The sequence below is a fragment of the Oryctolagus cuniculus genome, chromosome 17, assembly GCF_051225735.1.
Source record: "Oryctolagus cuniculus isolate XC-2025 breed Fujian yellow rabbit chromosome 17, ASM5122573v1, whole genome shotgun sequence".
Classification (NCBI taxonomy): domain Eukaryota; kingdom Metazoa; phylum Chordata; class Mammalia; order Lagomorpha; family Leporidae; genus Oryctolagus; species Oryctolagus cuniculus.
In genome coordinates this window covers 49,813,402-49,835,448 of record NC_142883.1, presented here as the reverse complement: position 1 = coordinate 49,835,448, position 22,047 = coordinate 49,813,402, and the positions used below count along the sequence as shown (strand labels likewise).

General features: G+C 53.8%; 2 protein-coding genes across 7 annotated transcripts in view; one reads left to right on the top strand and one right to left on the bottom strand.

Annotated features, from left to right (window-relative positions):
- Positions 1–13,590, bottom strand: part of SLC13A5 (solute carrier family 13 member 5) — a 54,830-nt gene extending 41,240 nt beyond the window's left edge. For 2 of the 3 annotated variants that reach the window (XM_002718849.6, XM_051825339.3), the window contains exon 1: positions 13,360–13,590. In XM_002718849.6, coding sequence (XP_002718895.3) covers positions 13,360–13,452 — 93 coding nt within the window. In that variant the 5' untranslated portion in view covers positions 13,453–13,590. The remainder of the gene's footprint in view (positions 1–13,359) is intronic. The other variant, XM_089318245.1, reaches the window with a different exon arrangement.
- The window catches only part of XAF1 (XIAP associated factor 1), a 38,253-nt gene that overhangs the window by 11,763 nt on the left and 4,443 nt on the right, over positions 1–22,047 (top strand). Inside the window, exons 2-7 of one of the 4 annotated variants that reach the window (XM_089318246.1) lie at positions 1,974–2,271; positions 15,811–15,987; positions 16,262–16,340; positions 17,753–17,885; positions 19,588–19,807; positions 20,580–20,665. In XM_089318246.1, coding sequence (XP_089174372.1) covers positions 16,309–16,340; positions 17,753–17,885; positions 19,588–19,807; positions 20,580–20,665 — 471 coding nt within the window. In that variant the 5' untranslated portion in view covers positions 1,974–2,271; positions 15,811–15,987; positions 16,262–16,308. Of the gene's footprint in view, positions 1–1,973; positions 2,272–13,624; positions 13,935–15,810; positions 15,988–16,261; positions 16,341–17,752; positions 17,886–19,587; positions 19,808–20,579; positions 20,666–22,047 lie in introns of those variants that run through there. The other 3 variants (XM_089318247.1, XM_070061257.2, XM_089318248.1) reach the window with 3 other exon arrangements.

Below are 22,047 nucleotides of genomic sequence, written 5' to 3'. Positions count from 1 at the left end.
AAAACTTATCAGCCGGCGCCACGGCTCACTAGGCTAATCCTCCACCTGCGGCACCAGCTCCCCGGGTTCTAGTCCCAGTTGGGGTGCCGGATTCTGTCCCGGTTGCTCCTCTTCCAGTCCAGCTTTCTGCTGTGGCCCGGGAGTGCAGTGAAGGATGACCCAAGTTCTTGGGCCCTGCACCCACATGGGAGACCAGGAGAAGCACCTGGCTCCTGGCTTCAGATCGGTGCAGCGTGCCAGCCATAACGGCCATTTGTGGGGTGAACCAACAGAAGGAAAACCTTTCTCTCTGTCTCTTTCTCTCACTGTCTAACTCTGCCTGTCAAAAAAAAAAAAACCTTATCAGAACCCCAAATAAGACAGGTGTAATGGCGATGAGTGGGATCAGTGTGAAATACTGGGGAGACAGCCTCTACTGGAAGATTCTCCACAAGCAGCCAAGCATTTAGAGACAAAGCCTCCCTCCCTTACACGAGACCCCAGCCCTCACCACTGAAAGCCATGTTTTTCTCAGGGCCTTGGTAGCAAAACCCTGGGGAGCGTAGTCTTTGTGTGAGGGCTTCGGAAATTTCGTGGGAATGCAGATTACAAGAAACTATGCATAGATTTCAAACTTTTTGTGCCAAAATTAATTTATCTTTTTTTTAAAAGATTTATTTATTTATTTGAAAGTTAGAGTTACACAGAGAGAGAAGAGGCAGAGAGAGAGGTCTTCCATCCACTGGTTCACTCCCCAATTGGCCACAGTGACGGAACGGTGCTGATCCGAAGCCAGGAGCCAGGAGATTCTTCCAGGTCTCCCACGCGGGTACAGGGGCCCAAGGACTTGGGTCATCTTCTACTGCTATCCCAGGCCACAGCAGAGAGCTGGACTGAAAGAGGAACAACCAGGACTGGAGCCTGGGGTTCCGGCGCCGCAGGCAGATTAGCCAGTGAGCCGCGGCACCGGCCCATGAAGACTTTTCATCACAGTATTGTTTCTGATAACTAAAAAAATCCTGAAAAATCCTAACCCACAGAGACTGGATTAGCAACTCAGAGGCACCATATGGTTGGCTATCTTACAGCAACTAAGATAAATAAACTAAGCTCCTATGTTTGAATACTGGTAAGTCGGAAACATAGGCTAAGGAGAAAGGCCAGCACAAGGCTGAAAGGTGTACAGACACTATATCACACGCTGATCATGGGGCCATCCACGTCAAATCAATGTATAACAACCATGCAAAGGCATGATACACTCCAAAGTCAGCAGGCTTGGAGAAAACCAAGGTTTTCACATTTTATTTCTAAGGCTGGTAATGGGTCAAGAGACATTCATTACATCTAAATGGCTTTCATATTGCAACGTATTAACAGTGTAGCTTAGGCAGAAATGGGAGAGGACTAGCTTGAAAATGAAGTTTATCGGAAGATCAGATTTTATTCAAAGTAGAAATACAGAGAAAACCTGTGAAGGCGAAGCCTCTGCTTCGAAAATTGGAACAAAACTGCAAAGACAACAGAGAAGATGTCGCCAAAACCCATCACTTACAAAACACGCCAGTTTTGCTCCATTGTAACCAAAAAGGGATGGTGACCGCCTGTACTTGATTGCACAAAAGCCATCGAGGGAGAATCGCAATAGGAGGCCAATTATGCAAGCAGAAGCTAAGATCTCCTAGCATGCTAAAATGACTTCCCTTATGGAAATCCCCAAAGGGTGGCTGTTTGGATTAACCTCTGAATGGGCACGTGCCACGCTTGCCATCTGCCCCGGGAACGGTAGAGCCGACTCTGGAAGGTTGGGCACAGGAAGGAGAGGAGACAGGGAAATTGTGGGTTGTACATGAGCCTGAGTGTTCTCAACCACATGCCCTGGGATTTCCCTATTAATCTGAGCATCTGATGTTTCTCCCACCCACGGAAGCTAACATCAAAGTGCAATAGGCCACTGTAGCCTGATTGGCATTGCTTCATTTGCTTTGTTGTAGCACCCCCGTATGGAAATGTCTGCAGCAAAAGACCACAGAACCCATTGCCGTAGCACCTTCCAATCTGGCTGGCCACGGGGCTCCCTGGGGCAGCCTGCCTCCGCTCCTGCACCAACAGACAAGGTTGAAACGGCCCGAGGAAAAACTAGAGAGATGCTCAAGAGCGTGCACCACACTGACCATTTCACCAACAGACACGTCATCCCACTAACTGCCTCGTCTCACTCATCGCCCTGAGGGAAGCTGGCAGCGGCACTCCCGCATTTGCTTCCAGTAATGCATCCATGTTTCTAAAAAGGTAATTAACCTATACTTTCACGGCTTCTCCATTTCAGAAACAATTTGTTGACTTCCTATCATAAAATATGAGTGTTTGGACCCCTCACTTCTCCTTCCCTTTCCCACATCTTCTCAATGTATTATATAAGCATTTTAGTTAAATTGGCACTTAAAACAATGAGATGTTGAGACAACATCTTCCACCTGCTAGTTCACAAATGGCCTCAACAGCCAGGACACCGCCAGGTTGAAGCCTGAAACTCCAGCCGGGTCAGCCACCAGGTGGCAGGGCTCAAGTTCATGGGCCATCACCTGCTGTTTTCCCAGGATGCATTATTAGGAAGCGAGATGGGAAGTGGAGCAGCTGGGACTCAAACCAGCACTCCAGTATGGGATGCCAGCATTGCAAGCAGCAGCTAGTACACTGCACTACCACGCCAGCCCCTATGTTTCATATCTTGCATAACTTTTTATTTTTCTTAGAGCGAGTACTTGGTTTCCATGTGTTTAATTTTTTTAAAGCCCTTACCTTTTATTCTTGCTCTTCTTGCAATTGCAAAGAGGCTCTCAACATAATTTTCCATGTGGTCAAACATGTAAGGTAATACCCATTCCTCTAAAACTAAACGACTCTGCAGACCTTCCACTCAGCTCCCATCTTAACCGCTGATTCCCAGACCCCTCTGCACAACCGTCATCTGAGGGTTCTGTCGCCATTCTGAAATGCACCTGCTGCTGGATCCCCTACCTCCTGGCCCCTCTGCCATACTCTTCCGTGGTTTCCTCCCTCACGTGGATGCAATGCATCCTGCAATAGCTTCCCAGAAAGACAGCTCCTGAGGTCAGCACAAGCGACCTGACTGGTCTTGGGTAGGTACAGAGTTCAAGTTGAAAATCATCCTCACTTAGAATTTTGAAGGCGTTGCTCTATTTTAGTTTAGTGCTGTGTGATTGTGGATCAGTATGGATTTTTTTCTTAACAGGTGGAGTTAGAGAGAGACCTCTTCTATTGGTTCACCCCCCAAATGGCCACTACGGCCGCCACGCTGCACTGATCTGACGCCAGGAGCCAGGTGCTTCCTCCTGGTCTCCCATGCGCGTGCAGGGCCCAAGCACTTGGGCCATCCTCCACTGCCTTCCCGGGCCATAGCAGAGAGCTGGACTAGAAGAGGAGCAACCGGGACAGAACTGGCACCCCGTCCAGGACTAGAACCCTGTGCCGGCACTGCAGGGGGAGGATTAGCCTAGTGAGCCGCGGCGCCGGCCAAGTATGGATTCTTTGTACATGACTTGATTGTTCCCTCTGAAGTTTTGAAAAATCAGGGGATGGCGCTATGGCACAGTGGTTTAAGCCCACCTGGGATACTGGAATCCCAATATGAGCACCAGTTTGAGTCCTGGCTACTCCATTTTTGATCCAGTTCCCTGTTGATGCACCTGAGAAGGCAGCAGAAGATAGCCCAAGTATTTGGGTCCCTGCCACCCACATGGGATACCCAGATGGAGTTCCAGGCTTCTGGCTTTGCCTTGGCCCAGCCCCGGCTATTGCAGCTATTTGGGGCGTGAACCAGCAGATGGAAGAGCCCTTTCTCTGTCTTTCCTTCTCTGTCACTCTGCCTTTCAAATAAATAAATCCTTAAAAACAACTCAATCTAAATTTCTAATAAAGAAAGAAAGAGAAGAAAACTCATTGGCTTTCTGGAATTAGTAACCTGACATTGGTCTTTATTTTTTTTTTAAGATTTACCTATATGAAAGTCAGAGTTACAGAGAGAGAGAGGAGAGGCAGAGAGGTCTTCCATCTGCTGGTTCACTCCCCAGTTGACCGCAATGGCCAGAGCTGTGCTGATCTGAAGTCAGGAGCCAGGAGCTTCTTCTGGGTCTCCCATGCAGGTGTAGGGACCCAAGGTCTTGGGCCATCTTCTACTGCTTTCCCAGGCCATAGCAGAGAGCTGGATCAGAAGTGGAGCATCCAGGTCTCGAATCGGCTGCCACATGGGATGCTGGCACTGCAGGCCGTGGCTTTACCCACTATGCCACAGCGCCGGCCCCGGCATCGGTCTTTATTCTGGTTGTTGTACTGAGTACTGGCCTGGCCCTTCCCACCTGTAGTTCTTTCCGTTCTGAGAAATGTCCTTGAATCATTTCTATATTCTTTCTTCTCCAGCTTGCCTTTTTCTCAGCATCCTATGGATTCATCGCTGAGCCTTCTGGGTCGGTGTTACAATTTTCTTTTCTCTTTCATAATCATCTCTTTAACTTTTCGTCCTGGAGGATTTCCTCAACTTTATTTCCTACTTATTGTTTCAGAAGCCGAGAGCACACTCCCATCTGCTGTTTCACTCCCCAGACACCTGCAGCACCCTGGACAGGACAGGGCCAAAGCCAGGACAACCCAGGTCTCCCATGCAGTGACAGGGATCCAAATACTTGGAGCTATCCCACTGCCTCCCGGGGCGGGAAGGTGGAGTTGGGGCCAGGAGCCAGGAATCTAACCCTGGGACTCTGATGTGGGACATGGCTGTCTTAACAGGCCTCCTAACCGCCAGGCTAAACATCTACCCCAGTGAGCCTATTTTAGTTTCCAAATGTTCTTTTGTTATTGTTGTTCTTTTTATATAACGTCTTGTTTTCTTTCCCTGATGCAATGCCTTCTCTGAGGATGTTAATTACTGCAGGTGGCAATTGGATTTGGTTTTCTTTTCTTTTCTCTTTTTTTTTTTTCTGCACAAGTTTTCTTCTTTATCTCTGTTTCCTCTGAAAAGCTCTTATAGCTGACCGGTTGACCATGGGTATCTGAGGGACTGGTTCAAGACACCCCTCCCCCCACCTAAAACACAGATGCTCCAGTCTTTTATATCAAACCGTGTAGTATCTGCATGAAACCTGTGCACATCTTCCCCTATGCTTTAAATCATAGACTACGTAGGATACCTAATACAACGTACATTCTAGGTACACAGTTACACACTGGGGATAATGACAAGAAAAATGTCTGTCCATATTCAGTACAAATGCAATTGTTTTCCAAGTACTGTTGATCCTCAGTTGGCTGAACCCGTGGCTGTGGCATCCGTAGTTATGGTGAACTGGCCCTTTCCCCTGATCTGGAGTTCACACCAGACTCTTCCCCAGTGTACAGGGATCTTCGGCACGGGCACTGCAGATCAGCACCGGGGTGGGGGTGGGAGTTCCTCGCTTGCTGTAGAGCGTTGAGGGTCACGCCGGCGGCTTCTCTCCCCAGGGGCTCCTAGAGGTTCCCATCTGCAGGTCTCTTCTTTTAGAGCAGCTCTGAGAAAGGTCTGGCAAGTGCCTGCCTGATGCTGGGAGCCCGGGAAGTGTCTGGGGGCGAGGAGGCAGGCTTTCCTGTCACCCCCATCTCGGCCTGCGGCTCTGAGCCCGCAGACTTTCTGGCTCAGTTTTCCAGAAATAAACTTCCCAGAATCCCCTTCTAGGACTGCGGTGAAGAACTTGAAGTATCCTGCAGATTTTCAACTCAGCATCCAGTTGTCAGCCTACGCTTGCTCCTACACCCATGGAAATCAGCACCCCCGATTCCTGAGCCTTCCGGAGGTCCATGGAGCAGGAGTCTCTCTCCAGTCACCTTCCTGGCATCTCTGCTTTGGTGTTCAACACACCCATCTAACTCAGCACCTACTCGGCTGTCTGCTGACCCTCCTCCTGCCACGCGACCCTCTATCTTCCCAGACTCCGACGATGGCAGCCTCTTCCTCCCATCTATTCAGCCCCAAAACCTTCAAGTCATCATGGATTCCTCTGAAATTCTGTTGACTTAGCTCCTGAAGATATTCAGAGTCTCACCCCTTGTCATTTCTGCAGCTACTGGCCTGTCAAAGCCACCCTTGTCTCTCACCGAGGTGGTTGTAAGGATCTTCAAACTCTCTTCCTGCTTCTGCCCCCAGCCCCTAGCACCTTGCCTTGGTAGGAGACGCAGCTAAAATGCAAGTCAGCAGATGCTGTGATAGTGCAGCAAATTAAGCTGCTGCCTGGCTTGCCAGAGTCCCACCCTGGAATGCCGGCTGGAGTCCCGGCTGCTCCACTTCCCATCCAGCTCCCTGCTGAGGCACCTTGGAAGGCAGCAGAGGATGGCCCAAGTGCCTGGGCCTCTGCACTCCCGTGGGAGACCTGGATGGAGCTCCTGGGCTCCTGACTTTGGCCTGGTCCAGACCTGTGATACTGCAGCTGTTTGAGGAGTGAACCAATGGATAGAAGTTCTCACTCGCTCACTCGCTCGCTCTCTCTCTCTCTCTCTCTCTGTCACTCTACCTTTCAAATAAATAATCTTTTTTAAAAAAATTGAAATTCTGATTTAAAAATCTCAAATTAAAAATTAACAGCAGATAGAAGATGACATAGGAAGTCATCAGTGAATCTGAAGCTTGACCAACGTAAATTAATCTGAAGAAAAAATAAGAAATAAATAGAACGGCCCTCAGGGAGTTGTGAAGAAATATCAGAATGTCTAACTTACTTTTATGAGAATCCCCGAAGAACGGAAGATGAGACAGAACAAAATATTGGCGAAGTCATAGCTGAAGAATTCCTAAATTTGGCAAAAGGTGCAAATTTCCAGACACAAGTTCAATAAACCCCAATCAGGATAAATATGAAGAAGAAAGCCATGGTTAAGCAAATGATTATCAAATCCTGAAAACCAAAGATAATAAGAAAAACCAAGAGCAGCTGGAGGAAAATGCCCGTGGACAGGGCACAGGGACTGCTCACCAGACACGATGCAGGCCTGCCTGACAATTTTTTTAAGACCTTTTTTTTTTTTTTTTTTTTGAAAAGCAGAGTGACAGAGCGGAGAGATGGAGAAAGATCTTCCATCTGCAGGTTTACTCCCCAAGTGGCCACAATGACCACGTAGGCCAAAATCAGCAGCCAGGATCTCCCACATAGGTGCCAGGAGCTCAAGCACATGGGCCATCCTATGCTCTTTCCCCGGGCACATTAGCAGGGAGCTGGATCAGAACCGGAGCTGCTGGGACTTGAGCCAGCGCTCCCATAGGGGACATCAATGTCTTAAGCAATGGCTTAACCTCCTGCACCACAACACTGGCCCTCAGAATAAATATTGTAAACCCAGAACCTGTTTTCAATGAAACTATCCTTTAAGAACTGAGGGGAAAATAGAAACATTTTCAGACCAAATTAAAAGATTTCATTGCCACAAGAGCTATAATAGATACAGGGTGTACAGACTCAGAGGAGAAGCTCTGGACACCAGTGTTCAGGTGAGCTCCCTATGCGACGGCCATGTAGCAGGGTGCCGGGCAGGGGGTGCACCCTCAGGATAAATAAATGGACCTTGAAAGAAGATTCAAACAACGCCAAAACAGGCAATCACGGAGGAGCAAAGGAGAAGACAGGGCATACGCAGGAAAGATGACAATAATGTGGCAGATCTAAATTCCACCCCATCAACAACTACATTGCGGGCAGGTGTCTGGCCTAGCTATGATGCCTGTGTCCCACATAGGAGCACCTGGTTCAATACCTGGCCCCAGCTCTACCCCCAGCTTCCTCTAATCCCAGCAGTGATGACTCAAATGATTGGGATGCTGCCACGTGGGATCGGATCTCTCCACGTGGGAGAGTGGCACTGAGGTTCTGGCTCCCGTTTTTAGCCTGGGCCAGTCTAGGCTGTTGTGGCTATTTGGGGCGTGACTCAATAGATGGGAGAGCACTCTCGCTCTCTAACAATAAATATCAGTTTTTTTTAAAGTTATATTAAATTTTAATGTGCTAAGCACTCCAATTAAAATGTGGGCTGGCAAGCAGCTCCCCCAGTTGCTTGCTTTCTGGGGAAAAGGAACAGACTGTTCCTTCTCTTTGCCTCCTGTGCCTGTGTGAAACAATTGGAGTGCATCTGCCCGAATGCAGGTGCTTCCTCTCCCACACGCCCGACCTTCAACCTAGTGTGGGGAGCAGCCCGGACTGGACTGAGTTACTGGAATTAAGACTTATTCTATGCATCTGCTCTCCCACAATATGGCGCTGGGAGAGAAGTAAACAGCTTCCGCACAGCTGCCTCCAGTTCAACCAATAAACTGTAGGACTTGCTCCTGATTGGAGAGCAGCGTACTCGGCGTGTGGGCAGCCGAGTTGGGATTGGCGGAGGAGGACTATAAAGGAGGAGAGAGACGGCATGCACCGGGGAACATCTGAGGGAACACCTGTGCAGCCCCCCGAGCGAGCTGGCCGGCGGTGTGCCGCTCCCCTGCGGAAGTGGGGAATGTGGCCAGGGGGAACTGCCCTTCCACGGAGGTGGAAGGGATAGTAGCCAACCCGGGAAGAACCAGCAGCAAACCCGGGGAGGGCCGAGCAGACGAAAGAACAGCGCAGGGTCCTGTGTCGTTCCTCCACGAAGACGGGGAGCGACACCTAGAAAGTCCTTCCTACTCCACCCCATTGTCACCTGCAACACACAACACATGGCACACCACACACACACACACACACACACGTCTTCCCATGAAGGCAGCATGAGCTGAACCCCACTGGGTCATAGCCGTCCCTTCACCTGCACAGGTGAGAATAGGTATCTTGTTGGGCGAGCTCCCTGGCAGCTGGGGCTTGATTTTGTTTGTGGCTCTACCTCTGCAGCAGAGGGTAGAGGGGTCACCCGGCTGTCAAGTACACTGATTGATAAACCAAATCAAGTGGCAAGTACGGTAGGCTATAGCTTACCAACTCCTCTCTGTAACAACTAATTTGAGTCAGGCAATGATCCAGCCTTACTCTGTTAAATACCAGCCTGGCAGCTTGGCCCAGCACCATGTCTTTTTCCTGTCTAGCACACACGTATCTGCTTACACAAAGTAACATTCCTGCCTTGATACATTTTTTTAAAAATTATTTATTTGAAATGAATGGGGAGGGTGAGGGAGGAAGGGGGAGAGAGAACTTCCATCCACCTATTCACGCCCCAAATGGCAGCAATGGTGGAGCTGGGCTGATGTGAAGCCAGGAGCTTCTTTCAGGTTTCCCACTTGGGCACAGGGGCCCAAGCACTTGGGACATCTTCCACTGCTTTCCTAGGCCATCAGCAGGGAGCTGGATCAGAAGCAGAGCAGCTAGGACTTGAACAGGTGCCATACGGGATGCCAGCGTCCAAGGCAGTGGTCTTACTCATTATGCCACAATGCTGGGCCCCCTTGTGGATATTTTGAAAAAAAAAAAATTATTTGTTCCTTTATTGAAAGGCAGAGTGACAGAGAAAGGGAGACAGAGAGAGAGAACAAAATCCTCCATCTGCTGGTTCACTCCTCCAAATGGCCACAACCAGGCAGATCTGGGCCAGGCTGAAGTCAGAAGCAAGGGACTTCATCCAGGTCTCCCATGTGGTTGGCAGGGACGAAGTACTTGATCCTTCCCAGGTACATTAGCAGGAAGCTGAGCAGGTTGGAAGCCAAGCAGCTGGGACTCAAACTGGAGTCATAAGTGGTGACTTAACCTGCTGCTCCACAACCCCAGTTGCTTGTGATCTCTTTGAAATGAGAATTTAGTGTGATTTAACTCATTTTGTAGACTTTAAATTTTCAGAAATTTTATTTATGAGAGACAGAGCTACCATCTCCTAATTCACTCTACAGATTCCCACAATGGCTGGGGCTGGGCTGAGCTGAAGCTGAGAGCCAGGTGAACTCAGACCAGTCTTCTATGTAGGTGACAGGGACCCAGGTACTTGAGCTATCACTGCTGAATTAGCAGGAAACTGGAGTCAAGAGATGGGCTTGGGAATTGAACTCAGTCACTCTCCTGGGATGTGGGCACCCTAACCAGTGTCTTAACCAGGAGGCTAAACACCCTCCTGCTACAGATCTTCTTCAAGCAGAATATATCTATTGATAATATAGAACATTCCTGTATCTGTGTGTGAAAACTATTCTTAATTGTGATACATGCACAGAAGGCCCCTGCTATTGACCCTGGACACTCTGGCTAGGATCGCTGGCTGCATGGGAGGGGCCAGGTGTGTGAACACAGACCCTGGACGGGAGGAACAGCAGGCAAAGCGCGGCTGACGCCCGACCGCTAAGGAGCTGCCGCTTCATGCCCCGCGGGCTTGATGATAAGGTGCCTGCCGTCCACATGCCAACCCGGCGGGAGCTGGCAGGACATCCTCGCCGCAAACACAATCACAGATACCCGAGGGCTTGCATTCCACCCAGAGCCCGGCAATTGCTGTGGTCTGGGCAAGAAACTCCCACTCAAGCACGCTGAGCTCCAGGAGCCTGCCATCCACGCCGTCATGTCGCCCAGGGCCCCGGGCCGCTCCGACCGCACGACCGGCAGAAGCGCGTGCAACCCCACCATGTAATTTTTGTCTGGGCAGTGAAATACCTCCGTCCTTACATCATTTTCCTTAACTTAGCGATCCCATGAAAGAATGAAGGCCAGCTCGGATCCCTTCCCAGAGCCAGTGATTCAAACGTCTTCTTTAATGTCACGGCCCTGCACATGCAGCCATAGAATCCCACCCCACTGCTCTTTGTAGCCCCAAAACAAGGCGTCGAGGTGTGCATTATCCATCCTGCTTCCTGGTCCAGCCAGAGTCCCTCCTCCGTGACAGATAATGGGGAGCCCGGCCAAGGCACATCTAAGGGACCCGTTCCCGCTTCCCTGCCCCACGGCCCCACACAAAGAGACTGCCGGAAACGCCTGGCGAGTGCCCGGCGGGTAGCCACAGTGTCCCAGAAAGGAATTCCAAGCCCACAACAGAGCGTTTCTCATTTGGGGAGGGGCTGGCCACCTGCCAAAGGCGGGTGGCCCAGTGATGAAATCCTGCAAGGCCACAGTGCTAATTCATGTCGTAGTGGGAATGGGGACAGGCTTTTGTGCTGACCAGAACGTGCCTGCGCACAAGCTCCCATTAGAACTGGGGCTGTCAGGAGAAGGCATAGAAACCCGCCGTATCCGTAGTTCCATGTGTGTATGCGCGCATGCGCGTGCATGTACGCATGCGTATTCAAAGTATGCATATCATGCACGAGTTATGTAATTATAAGTTATTTTCAACATCAAAAGACAACGGTGTTTGCTGCTGCCTTGAGCACCCTGGGGTTCCGGGATGTTCTGTGCTGATCTCAAAGACACAGCCTTCCATGTTCTCTCAGGGCGGCCAGCACTTGACCACCAGCGTCACCGCCTCCCAGGCCCAAAGCGCGCACGCAGCTACCTCCAAGGACATCAGAGGGGACAGGTCAGACAGAGCTGGTTCTCCATCACCTGCAGTGCGGTTGTGGCATCTGGAGACCACAGGCAGATGAACAAGGGGCCAGAACCAGAGACAGAGGAGCTAGGCCCTGTATGGGTGTGGTGTACAAGTTAAAAAACTTCTGGGGGCAGGCGCCATGGCTCACTAGGCTAATCCTCCGCCTGCTGCGCTGGCACACCGGGTTCTAGTCCCAGTTGGGGCACCGGATTCTGTCCTGGTTGCTCCTCTTCCAGTCCAGCTCTCTGCTGTGGCCAGGGAGTGCAGTGGAGGATGGCCCAAGTCCTTGGGCCCTGCACCCACATGGGAGACCAGGATAAGTACCTGGCTCCTGGCTTCGGATCAGTGCAGCCGTAGCGGCCATTTGGGGGGTGAACCAACGGAAGGAAGACCTTTCTCTCTGTCTCTCTCTCTCACTGTCTAACTCTGCCTGTCCAAAAAAAAAAAAAAAAAGAACTGCTGCAATATTGATGGGGAAGGGGAGAGACAGAGGTCTTCCATCCCCTGGTTCACTCCCCAAACGGCCGAAGCTGGACCAATCCAAAGCCAGGAGCCAGAACCTTCTTCCAGGTCTCCATGTGGGTGCAGGGACCCAAGCACCTGGGCCACCTTCCACTGCTTTCCCAGGCCATCAGCAAGGAGCTGGACCAGAAGCGGTGCCCATATGGGATGCTGGCACTGTAGGCAGAGACTTAACCTACTATACCACAGCACTGGCCCTGTAAATAAATTTTCTAATGTAGAATAAGAAATTCACAGTCCCTTCTGATCCCACGCCACGGCCCCATCTCAGGTCCCTGTCCTCCAGGGTGTCCCTCCCATGCACCCCTCTTGCAGTCCTGCTACCCTGCCCCCTCCCTGGGCAGCTCAGCAGGAGACAACGTGTGAAAGCTCTAGCTTTAGAACTGTGGGTGTTCACAGACTGCAGGAGAGGGACAGGTGTGGCAGCCACGGTCGGGAGGACTCAGTCGATGAGGAAGGGGATGAGGCTGCCAACCCTGATCCCTCCACCTCTCGACCCAGTGCTCCCACCACACCCGCTGTCAAATGAAGCAGCTCAGTGAAGTGCCCCAACCCTGAGTCACATCAACGGGGTCCTGTGGCTCTGGCTCCTGACTCTGGCTTGCTGCTGATGCAGCCCCTGGGAGGCAGCAGTGATGGCCCAGGTCACTGGGTTGCTGTCACCCACACGGGAGACCTGGATTGAGCTTCAGCCCAGCTCTGACATTCACAGTGTGACCTTGAACAATCACTGTCCTCGTGCCTGTTGCAAAATGGGGCTAATCCTCCCCTCCCCTGCGCTGTTGGATAGATTGAAACAAAGCTGTGCCTGCTTCATGCTTAGCATAGCACCTGGGACGCAGGAAATGTTGGAGCCGTGGTTCCCAGCTCTCTCGACCCTCCCTCTCTAGCACGCGCTCTTTCACTTGGTTCCTCCTGGAGGCTGGCGCCCCTGACTGGGCATTTTCTGTTCCTGCTGTCCTCTTCGGAGAGGCCGCTCCCGACCCATTGCCCAGGCCTACCAGAAATTCTCCGGGCCTGCTTGTCACTGCTCAAGACAGTGGTCTTGGACCCCAGCGGTGAGCAAGGGTCTGGGACAACTCTATGGACCTGGTGGGGCAGGGATGGGGATTGGGGGCACCCACCTGAGCGGATCTCTCAAGGGATGTAGGCAGCTTCCACACCCGTCCCCACCTCCCCGTGGCCTTTCCCTCCCCAGCTGCTCCCTGGGCTGGCTCAGATACGCAGCTTGTCTGCCGCCCCTCGGCTTGGGTGGGCTGCCCCTGTGCTCGGCCATGAGGGAGCTCGCCCACTGTGACAGCTGGGTGCTCACTGCATCTGAGGCAGGCCTCCGGGGACACTCACCAGCTCCTCCAGGCCCTCGGTCCTGCAGCAGCCCAGCCTGTCTTCCTTCCTCTCCGCACCGCTCTGCCTCACAGCCTCCAGGAAGACCCTCATTCTCCAGGTGCAAGGCTGTGGGCCACAGGCTGGAGCTTCAGGGCTGACCCCCAGAACTCAGGACACCTGAGCCCAGGACCCAGCCCTCCCCTCCCACCCCGAGGGCGCCCAACTTCTCTGCACATTTGAATCACCTGAGCCATTGAAAAAAAAATCCCACAAATACGCAGAACAGGGATAGCACCCTCTCTGGGGCGAGGCAGGCAGCGTGGTTTTCATTAAACTTCCCAAGTGATTCGAATGTGCCGACGAGGGTGGAAGCAGCCGTCCTCGCACCCGGAGCACCAGGAGCCTCAAACTACGGCCAGACTCTGCACTGACCACGTCGAGGGCTCGCCGCCGGTCCCCACCACGGGGATGCCCCAGAACTGGGGACATCTGAACATCAGAGTACACTTTGTGGGTCTGTGAGAAGCTGCGACCCGTCTGCCAGCTGCAGGAAAGCTCATTAAAACGCTGGGACAAATGTGCACACAGTCACGGTGAGTGCTGAAGAGTTAAAGGCTGCCTTGACTTTTTTTTTTTTTTTTTTTTACAGGCAGAGTGGACAGTGAGAGAGAGACAGAGAGAAAGGTCTTCCTTTTGCCGTTGGTTCACCCTCCAATGGCGCTGATCCAATGGCAGGAGCCAGGTGCTTGTCCTGGTCTCCCATGCAGGTGCAGGGCCCAAGGACTTGGGCCATCCTCCACTGCCATCCCTGGCCACAGCAGAGAGCTGGCCTGGAAGAGGGGCAACTGGGAAAGAATCCGGCGTCCCGACCGGGACTAGAACCCGGTGTGCCGGCACCGCAAGGCGGAGGATTAGCCTAGTGAGCCGCGGCGCCTGCCTGCCTTGACTTTTTTTTAAAAGATTATTTATTTATTCAGTTATTTGAAGGGGTAGAATGATAGAATGGAAGAGACAGAGTGAGCGAGAGAGAGAGCATGCAAGAGAGCACAAGTGGGCACTTCCATCTGCTGGTTCACTCCCCAAGTGCCTGCACCAGCTGGATTTGGGTCAGAACAGGAACTGGGAACTTTCCAACTCTCCCATGTGGGTTATCAGGAAACAAAGTACTTGGGTCTTCGTGCCCTGCTTGCCCACGCGCGTTAGCAGGAAGCGGATTGAAGCTGAGTAGCCAGGACTTGAAGCAGCACTCTGCTCTGGGACGCAGGTGTCCCAACTAATGGCTCATCCCGAAGTGCCATGCCTGCCCTCAGCTTGTTTTGGCTTTGCTTTTTTTTAATGAATAAAATTTTGGGAAGCAGAAATACGAGTAAACACGAAGCATCCTTTTAAAAATTCAGCATGAGGGGTGGCCTCCCCAGGTGCTTCTGACGGTGTTACCACAGCAGTCAGATGTCCCTGAACACCGGGGGTGTGTTCTGCAGAATGTGTCACTGATGATTTCATGGCTGTGTGCACGTGGTGGAGTGGTGGGCGAGGCCACGCCCTCAGCACTGCCTGCTTCAGCAATCAAGCACCAAGCTAAATTCCAGATGTACAGAGCTGTGGCAGCACTGCATACTGCTCTAGAGAAAACCTCTTTTTGAAAATTTGTTGTTGTTATTTGAAAGTCGGAGTGACAGAGGAAGACAGAGAGAGAGGTCTTCTATCTGCTGGTTCACTCCGCGAATGGCCACAATGGTCAGGGCTGGGCCAGGCTGAAGCCAGGAGCCTGGAACTCCATCTGGCCCACACCAAGGACCTGGGCCATCTTCCTCTGTTTTCCGAGGTGCATTAGCAGAGAACTGCATGAGAAGTGGAACAGCCTGGACTCGAACTGACATCCATATGGGATGCTGGCATCACAGGTGGTGGCTTAACCCGCTGCGCCACAGAGCCAGCCCCAAGGACCTATGTTACTTGGTTGCTTTGACTTTCAGGGGTTCAGAGACTGGAGGTCAAGCAGCCTGGTGGTTCATAACCATCTGAGGGTCCTGGGCCCCTTTTCTGAGTCCAGTAAAGACGCTGGTGCCTCCTCAGGGAGAGGAGTACATGGGGACGATTTTGCATACGATTCCCGGGGGCACTGCACTCTGAGAGTTCCCTGCTCCACGTCCCCCGTGTAATCCCATAGACGAGGAAACATGGATGCCCGAGAGGCTGAGGTGACCCAGACTGCCAGTGAATGACACTGTCAGGACTCGAACCCAGATCCCTCAACCCCATGGCCATTGCAGCAGAGACAAGCCCAGCGGGGCAACACTGGCTGCGTTCTGATCCTTGATCCTGCTGCCTATTGGCTCTGAGCCTTGTGTGACTCGAAGCGCACCTCCGTGCCTCAGTTTCTCCCACTGAAGATGGGGTGAGGATAACGGGACCTCCTCCAAGTGCCCTCCACCTTAGTGTTGTGTGTTTACTGTAATCATTTAACAGGAAGACAGACAAGTGCCAGGAGCTGGGCCAGGAGCTGGGCAATGCCCCAGGCCACCGAGCCGTGACTCTGGGTTCCTCCTGGGCTTGTCACCCACCAGGGCCAGCAGAAGGTTCAAGGGACCAGGAGCTGCTTTCTCAGGGAGTAACCCTCAAGTTCAACCTGGTCGACAAGCAGAGGTGAGCAGCGAGGAGGGGCCGTGGTGGGAGTCAGTGGTTTAGGAAAAGGGATGGAGACCCAGATGGAGGGAAACCAGCAGGGTGAGGGGACAGGCTGCCGCCCTGCCCCCATCCTCCGTGACAGCTCAGGGCAGGAGCCTGCAGGGGCTGGCTTCCTGGTGGCGTCCAGCCTTAGGGAACCTCGCCGCCAGCCCAGAAGGAGGACTCTGCTAACCCCACTCCCGGGAGCTGTGGGCTGGGCAGCTACCGCAACTTTCAGTTTTGTTTTCTGCAGAAACGAAACGAAACGAAACTCAACCGAGAGACTCCAGAGGCTGGAGCATGGAGGGTGACTTCCAGGAGTGCGGGCGCTGGTAAGCAGGCAACTTCTCCTGCAGGTGCCCCAGGCTGGCGGGGGACAGGGGCACATAGCACACGGGGCTGTTTCCAAGACAGGCAGGACCGGTCCTGCCCAGAACACCCCGGGAAGGGCGAGTGGGAGGGGACAGGGAGCCGCCAGCGCGGGAAGCTCTCAGCTTCCCCAAGGGTGGGCAGCACAGCCTTCACTTTCCTGCACTCCCTGTTCCCGGAGACCCTAGACTTTCTGCGTCAGCCTCAAGTTCAACAGCCAGGCTCAGAGCCCCTCTGTATCAGAGCCTGAGTACTGGCTTGGGGTTCTAATGACACTCATGGGGTCCCCGGGCCGATCTGTGGAAGGAAGGGGTTTTGGGAGATTGTCCAGGACCATTCCCACCCTCCCATTCAGAAGGAGCTGTGGAGTGGGCTCGGAGGGCCAAGCTGGGGGCGGGAGCACACCTGTAACTCAGCAGCACCTGGCCTGGGAACAACAGCTTTGCTCTCCACCTGCGGTGGGGACCAGGGTGGACCCTCCCCGGACAGCTCTGCTCCAGCCACAACCACCTCCTCGCCCTCTGGGCGCTGAATGGGCTCAAGGACAGCAGAGGGGTCAGGCCAGGGAGAGAAGAGAGGAAGGGAGAGCGAAGCCGCTAGCCTGCATCTGCCCGGGCACTGCGGATGCCAAGAGCTGTCCAGCTCCTGTCCGTGGCCCGCCCGCACGCCAGCAACTTGGCCGCACTCTGCCCTGGTCCCCTGGGCCTTGAGGCTGCAGCCACACAGTTTCCTTCCCCGCAAGCTGCCAGCAGTAAGAACCCAGGAACAAAAGGAGGCGTTTCCTGGGGACATCCGGGCAGTGGAGGCTCCCAAGGCTTCATTCCCTGCGACCTCCTGCAGGCGGGCAGGTGGTTGGCCGGCACTCTCAGAGACCTGGGCAGCTCTCACTGCCACGGCTCGTGCAGGGACTCTGAGCATGGCAGGAGCGCTGTCCTAAATGTCTGGGGACCAAGCAGGGGCAGCAGCAAATAAGCAGCAATAACGACAATGACAAAATTCAGAATTTGGTCCCTATTATCTTGTTTTTAAAACAACTTTGCTACCCTGGGAGGCAGCAGGTGATGGCTCACATAGTTGTGGGAATCCGTCCCAGAATCATCACCCCCCAAAAGTCTCCTTTGTAAGCCGTCCCTCCTGGCTGCTCCCCTCCCCCTCCCCTGGCACCGTGAGGACTCTGTACAGCATCCCCACCTCTAAGTGTCATGATGTCGCATTGTTCCGACTCGGGGCCAGCGTGGGCAGGGCTGGGTAGCGGGCTTCATCGCCACACCTGCAGTGCTGAGCAGCTCTGGAGAGCTGGCCTAGGTGTGAAGTCCAACTCCACGCTGGATACCATGGCGATGAGCCCGCAGCTCTCTCTCCCCTATTCCTGCAGCAAAAGAAGTGTGGCTTCTGCCCATTTCGCCCTCCATGAGGCCCACTGCCTGAGGTTCCTGGAACTCTGCCCTGAGTGCAAGGAGCCCATCCCGGGGGTGAAGATGGCAGACCATCTCAAGGAGCACCAGCAGGTGAGGGGGCGGCAGGACGAGACCTGGGGGCCGGGGCCAGTGTCCGCTCTCCCTGCAGCCATGTGGGCGGGACCTGGGGGGGCAGTGTCTGCTCTCCCTGGGGACGGGGGCCAGCGTCCACTTTCCCTGCAGCCATGTGGACGGGACTTGGGGACCGGGGCCAGCGTCCGCTCTCCCTGCAGCCATGTGGATGGGACTTGGGGACCGGGGCCAGTGTCCACTCTCCCTGCAGCCATGTGGACGGGACTTGGGGACCGGGGCCAGCGTCCACTCTCCCTGCAGCCATGTGGACGGGACTTGGGGACCGGGGCCAGTGTCCACTCTCCCTGCAGCCATGTGGGCGGGACCTGGGGGGGGGCAGTGTCCGCTCTCCCTGCAGCCACATAAATGGGGCCTGGGGGCCGGAGCCTGCATCCTGCTCTCCCTGCAGCCACTTGGCGTCGCCCCATTCAGTCCCTGTCTGTGACAAGGACAGTTTCCATTTCCAGTCCTTCCCCTACGGCTGCCATACAGCAGCCACACCAGGGGTCCCTGGTGCAGGAAGGGTTGCTGGTTCTTTGAACATTCGCGCGGAAGGGAAGCAGGAAGGGGGGCAGCCTGGCTGATTTCTGTTCCCTGCTTTTCATGTCAGCGCCTCCTGAGGCCCCTCATCTCTCTGTCTGGAGTCCTCAAGCCAGAGTGATGGCGAGAGAGGGGGGGAGAGAGAAAGAGATCTTCCATCTGCTGGTTTGCTCCCCAAATTCCTGCAACGGCTAGAGCTGGGTCAGACTGAAACCTGGCGCCTGGAATGCCATCCAGGTTTTTCCTGTGGGTGGCAAGGGCATGAGCACTTCGCCCACCCTCTGCTGCCTTCCCAGGCACATCAGCAGGGAGCTGGATTGGAGGCGGAGCAGCTGGGACTAGAACTGGTACTCTGATATGGGATGCCAGTGTCGCAAGCAGCAGCTTAACCCACTATACCATAACGCCAGCCCCTAGGCAACCATCTCAATTCTAACTGGGCCAGCAGGCACTTCTTGAGCACTAAGCTGGGTGATGATGGAGGGAGATTGAGGTAGCTGTACCCAATCCCTACTCTCTAGGAGCTCATGGACACAAAACTGCAGCTGCATGAGCCAAGGCAGATGTGAGGCGGGTCGTGGGTGTGTCTCTCAAACAAAATAGAAGTTTTAAAAAGGTGGGTGGGCATCTGGCACAGCACTGAAGGCACCAGTTGGGACGACTGGTGGGACGACTCCATGCTGGAGTGCAGGGTTGGAGGTCCTGTGTCTGGATGTTTAGGTCAGTTGTGCAATGTGCCATCAGACTGCTGGAATTATAGCAGGGGAGTCCCTGTGTGATTCCTCCGTGACATCAAGCTGGCCACCCTGTGGAAAGGGCAGTGAGAGGGGAGGAGAGGCCAACAGTTAACATGTTCACCGGGCTGTTCCCTCCTTGCTCAGGTAGGCTCAGAGAGCAGTGAGAACCAGGCCACCAGGGCGCCCGGGTGCACCTGCCCCCGATACTGCTCGGAAGGGCTTTCCACAGTCCCCAAGTCCAAGAGAGCTCATCTTTCCCTAAGACAGACAGTCCCGCACTCCGGCCCTTCCCCCTGCTTCCTCCGATCAGCTTCCGTTCCCTAGGAACGTGGGCTCATGTCCTTGACCTGTCTGTGGTCAAAGAGGCAGGCCCAAGACCACGCCCTTCCTGCTGCCTCCCACAGCCCGAGGAGTGCCTGGAGCGACCCGACAAGCACCTGGAGCAGCCCGTGGAGTGCAAGTTCTGCGAGCTGGCCGTGCACCTCAGCAAGCTGCAGACCCACGAGCACCACTGCGGGGCGCGGACCGAGCGCTGCCCGGACTGCGGCCGGTTCGTCATGCTCCATGAGCTGGCCCAGCACAGAGGTGTCTGTGGGGGCAGGCAGGCTTCCGGGCTCAGGAAAGGTAGGCAGCTCAGGCTGGGGGGAGGAGGGGCTTCTCTCCTGGGCGGGATGCGAGGAAGGGAAGCCGTGTGCATTGCGTGTGTCTCAGCTCAGCTGGCTCTTCCAGACCTTGCTGTGTGTCTATCCTGGTCCAAGGTGACCAAGAGGCCAGGGGGTGAGGGCCTGGAGTCCCACAGGGAGTGAGGAGGCCACAGCCATCGGTGGAACAGATCTTGTGTTGATGTCATCGGTTGTTCTGGTGACATGGAGTCAGCCTAAAACCCCTCGGATGGTAATCTTTGCTGGTAGATAATCTACCCAGGATCAACTGTGCCCGACGAAACACTGAGAAGGGTGGGATCCGTGCACATACCCATGCTCTCGGCACAGCTAGGCTCCCGCATACCCAGCACACGGCAACAGTCACATCAGCAGTCAGCAAAAACGCACACGGTCAACAGCACGTTGGATGACAGAGCCAGCGAGTTGGTAAAAGGAAGCAGGCCAGTTCCGCTGGATTGGTGGATTGGCATTCGTAACTGCGGCTCCCTCGTCTCCTTAGAAGCAAGTCCCGCTCCAGCAAAACGCCGCCTCGTCAGGGTTGTACGAGGCCCTGCCTGCGCGTCACATCCACGGCCGTGAGGGAAACGATGTGGGTTCTGGGCCGCGGGTTGCCCGTGTGGCTGAGGATGCTGGCAGCGCAGCAGACTCAAGGCCAGGCGGCAGGTGTCGGGCAGTTGGGCTAACCATGGCCAAGGGCATTCATTCGTGGTGGTGTTTCTGTGCTTACTCAGGCGAGAACATTTTGGCTCCTGAGAGGAAAATCTGTTGTGACTATTGCGACCAGATGATCCCAGAAGATAATTATTTCCACCATCTGGTAAGTCACAACTCGTCACTTTCTAGCGGTGCCAGTGGCTAGTTCATATTCCAACATGTATGCTGTGAAAGAAGGAGTCAGTGGCCAATTCCATAAAGCACGGATATTAGGGGTTCCCGTATTGATGTTTTGCCTTGTTCAAAAAGGGGGTTTTGGTGACTTGCGTTAGGCTAACTCATCCATAATTGGTCTGCGTTTGTGCCCGGCTTGCTAAGGAGCCTCGCTGACCACTCCTGGTGTCCCCAAGCTCCTCTGGCCAGCTCCAGTCTTCAGAACCTGGACACTGGCATGTGGTCCCCCGTAGGGCCTGTCTTACCATTTCCTGTTCCATAAGGAAGTCTTCTCTATCAGACTGTGAGCTCCCGGGCAAAGCTGAGTGACTTCTTTCCTTGTCCTGTATCAGCGCTGGGCTTCAAAGGGGGGCTCTGCAGAGGTGCACTGTTGCCTCTGGTTGATAGACTCCACCTGGGAACACTCGGACACTCTCCCCTCCATAACCCAAAGCACCTTCCACGGCTTTCCTGTGCCCGGTCTGCGTCTTTTGCACAGGGTGGGGGACACTCGCCAAGGCTTCTGTCCGAGGGCGTCCTCTCCATCTTGGGAAGAGAGCTGTTTGCCTTTCTCACGCCTTCAGTCCTCAGAATGATTCAATAGCAGAACCAAAGAGACCTTAGACGGGATCCGTCTGTTTTCTGAAGTTACTGCGTGAAAATACACATAAATGTGATCATTCATGACCTTGAGTATAATGCATGGGATTGTGCAATCGCGTTCCAGGACATTTGTGTCACCCCCCCCCAAAAGGAGCCCCATAGCCATTAGCAGCTGCTCCCCACCGCCCCTTTTCCCCAGCCTGCGGCAGCCACTAATCTGCTTTCTGTCTCTGGATCTTCCTGAGGGGACAGGTCCTATAAAGGGAACTGCACAACATGTGGTTTTGTGAGACCGGCTTCTTGCACTCTGCGTGGCGTTTTCGAGGTTCATCAGGTCGGGCGCGTTGTTCCATTCCTGGCCTCGGGATGATCAGACCGTGTTTCGTTTAAGCATCATCTGTTGGCCAGCGCCTGGCTGCTCTGCGCCGTGCAGCTCCCAGCTTCCCACGGTGCAATGAGTGGGCCAGCAGCCTCGGCACCACCTGGGCGCGTTAGAATCTTGGGCCCTGCCCCCGGAATGCTAAGTCAGCACATGCAGCTGTTGAAACCCATGCTGTTTTTTGTTTTTGTTTTTGTTTTTGTTTTTTCTCTGTAAAACGCACTATCCAAGAACCTTCTGAAGCACCTTCATGTGTGTGGTCCATGTCTTTTGAGTCAGAAGCAGGTAGTTGGTGAGCGCCAAAATGAGAATGCAGCTGATGATGTGTGGACTAGTGACCAAGAGGTGAC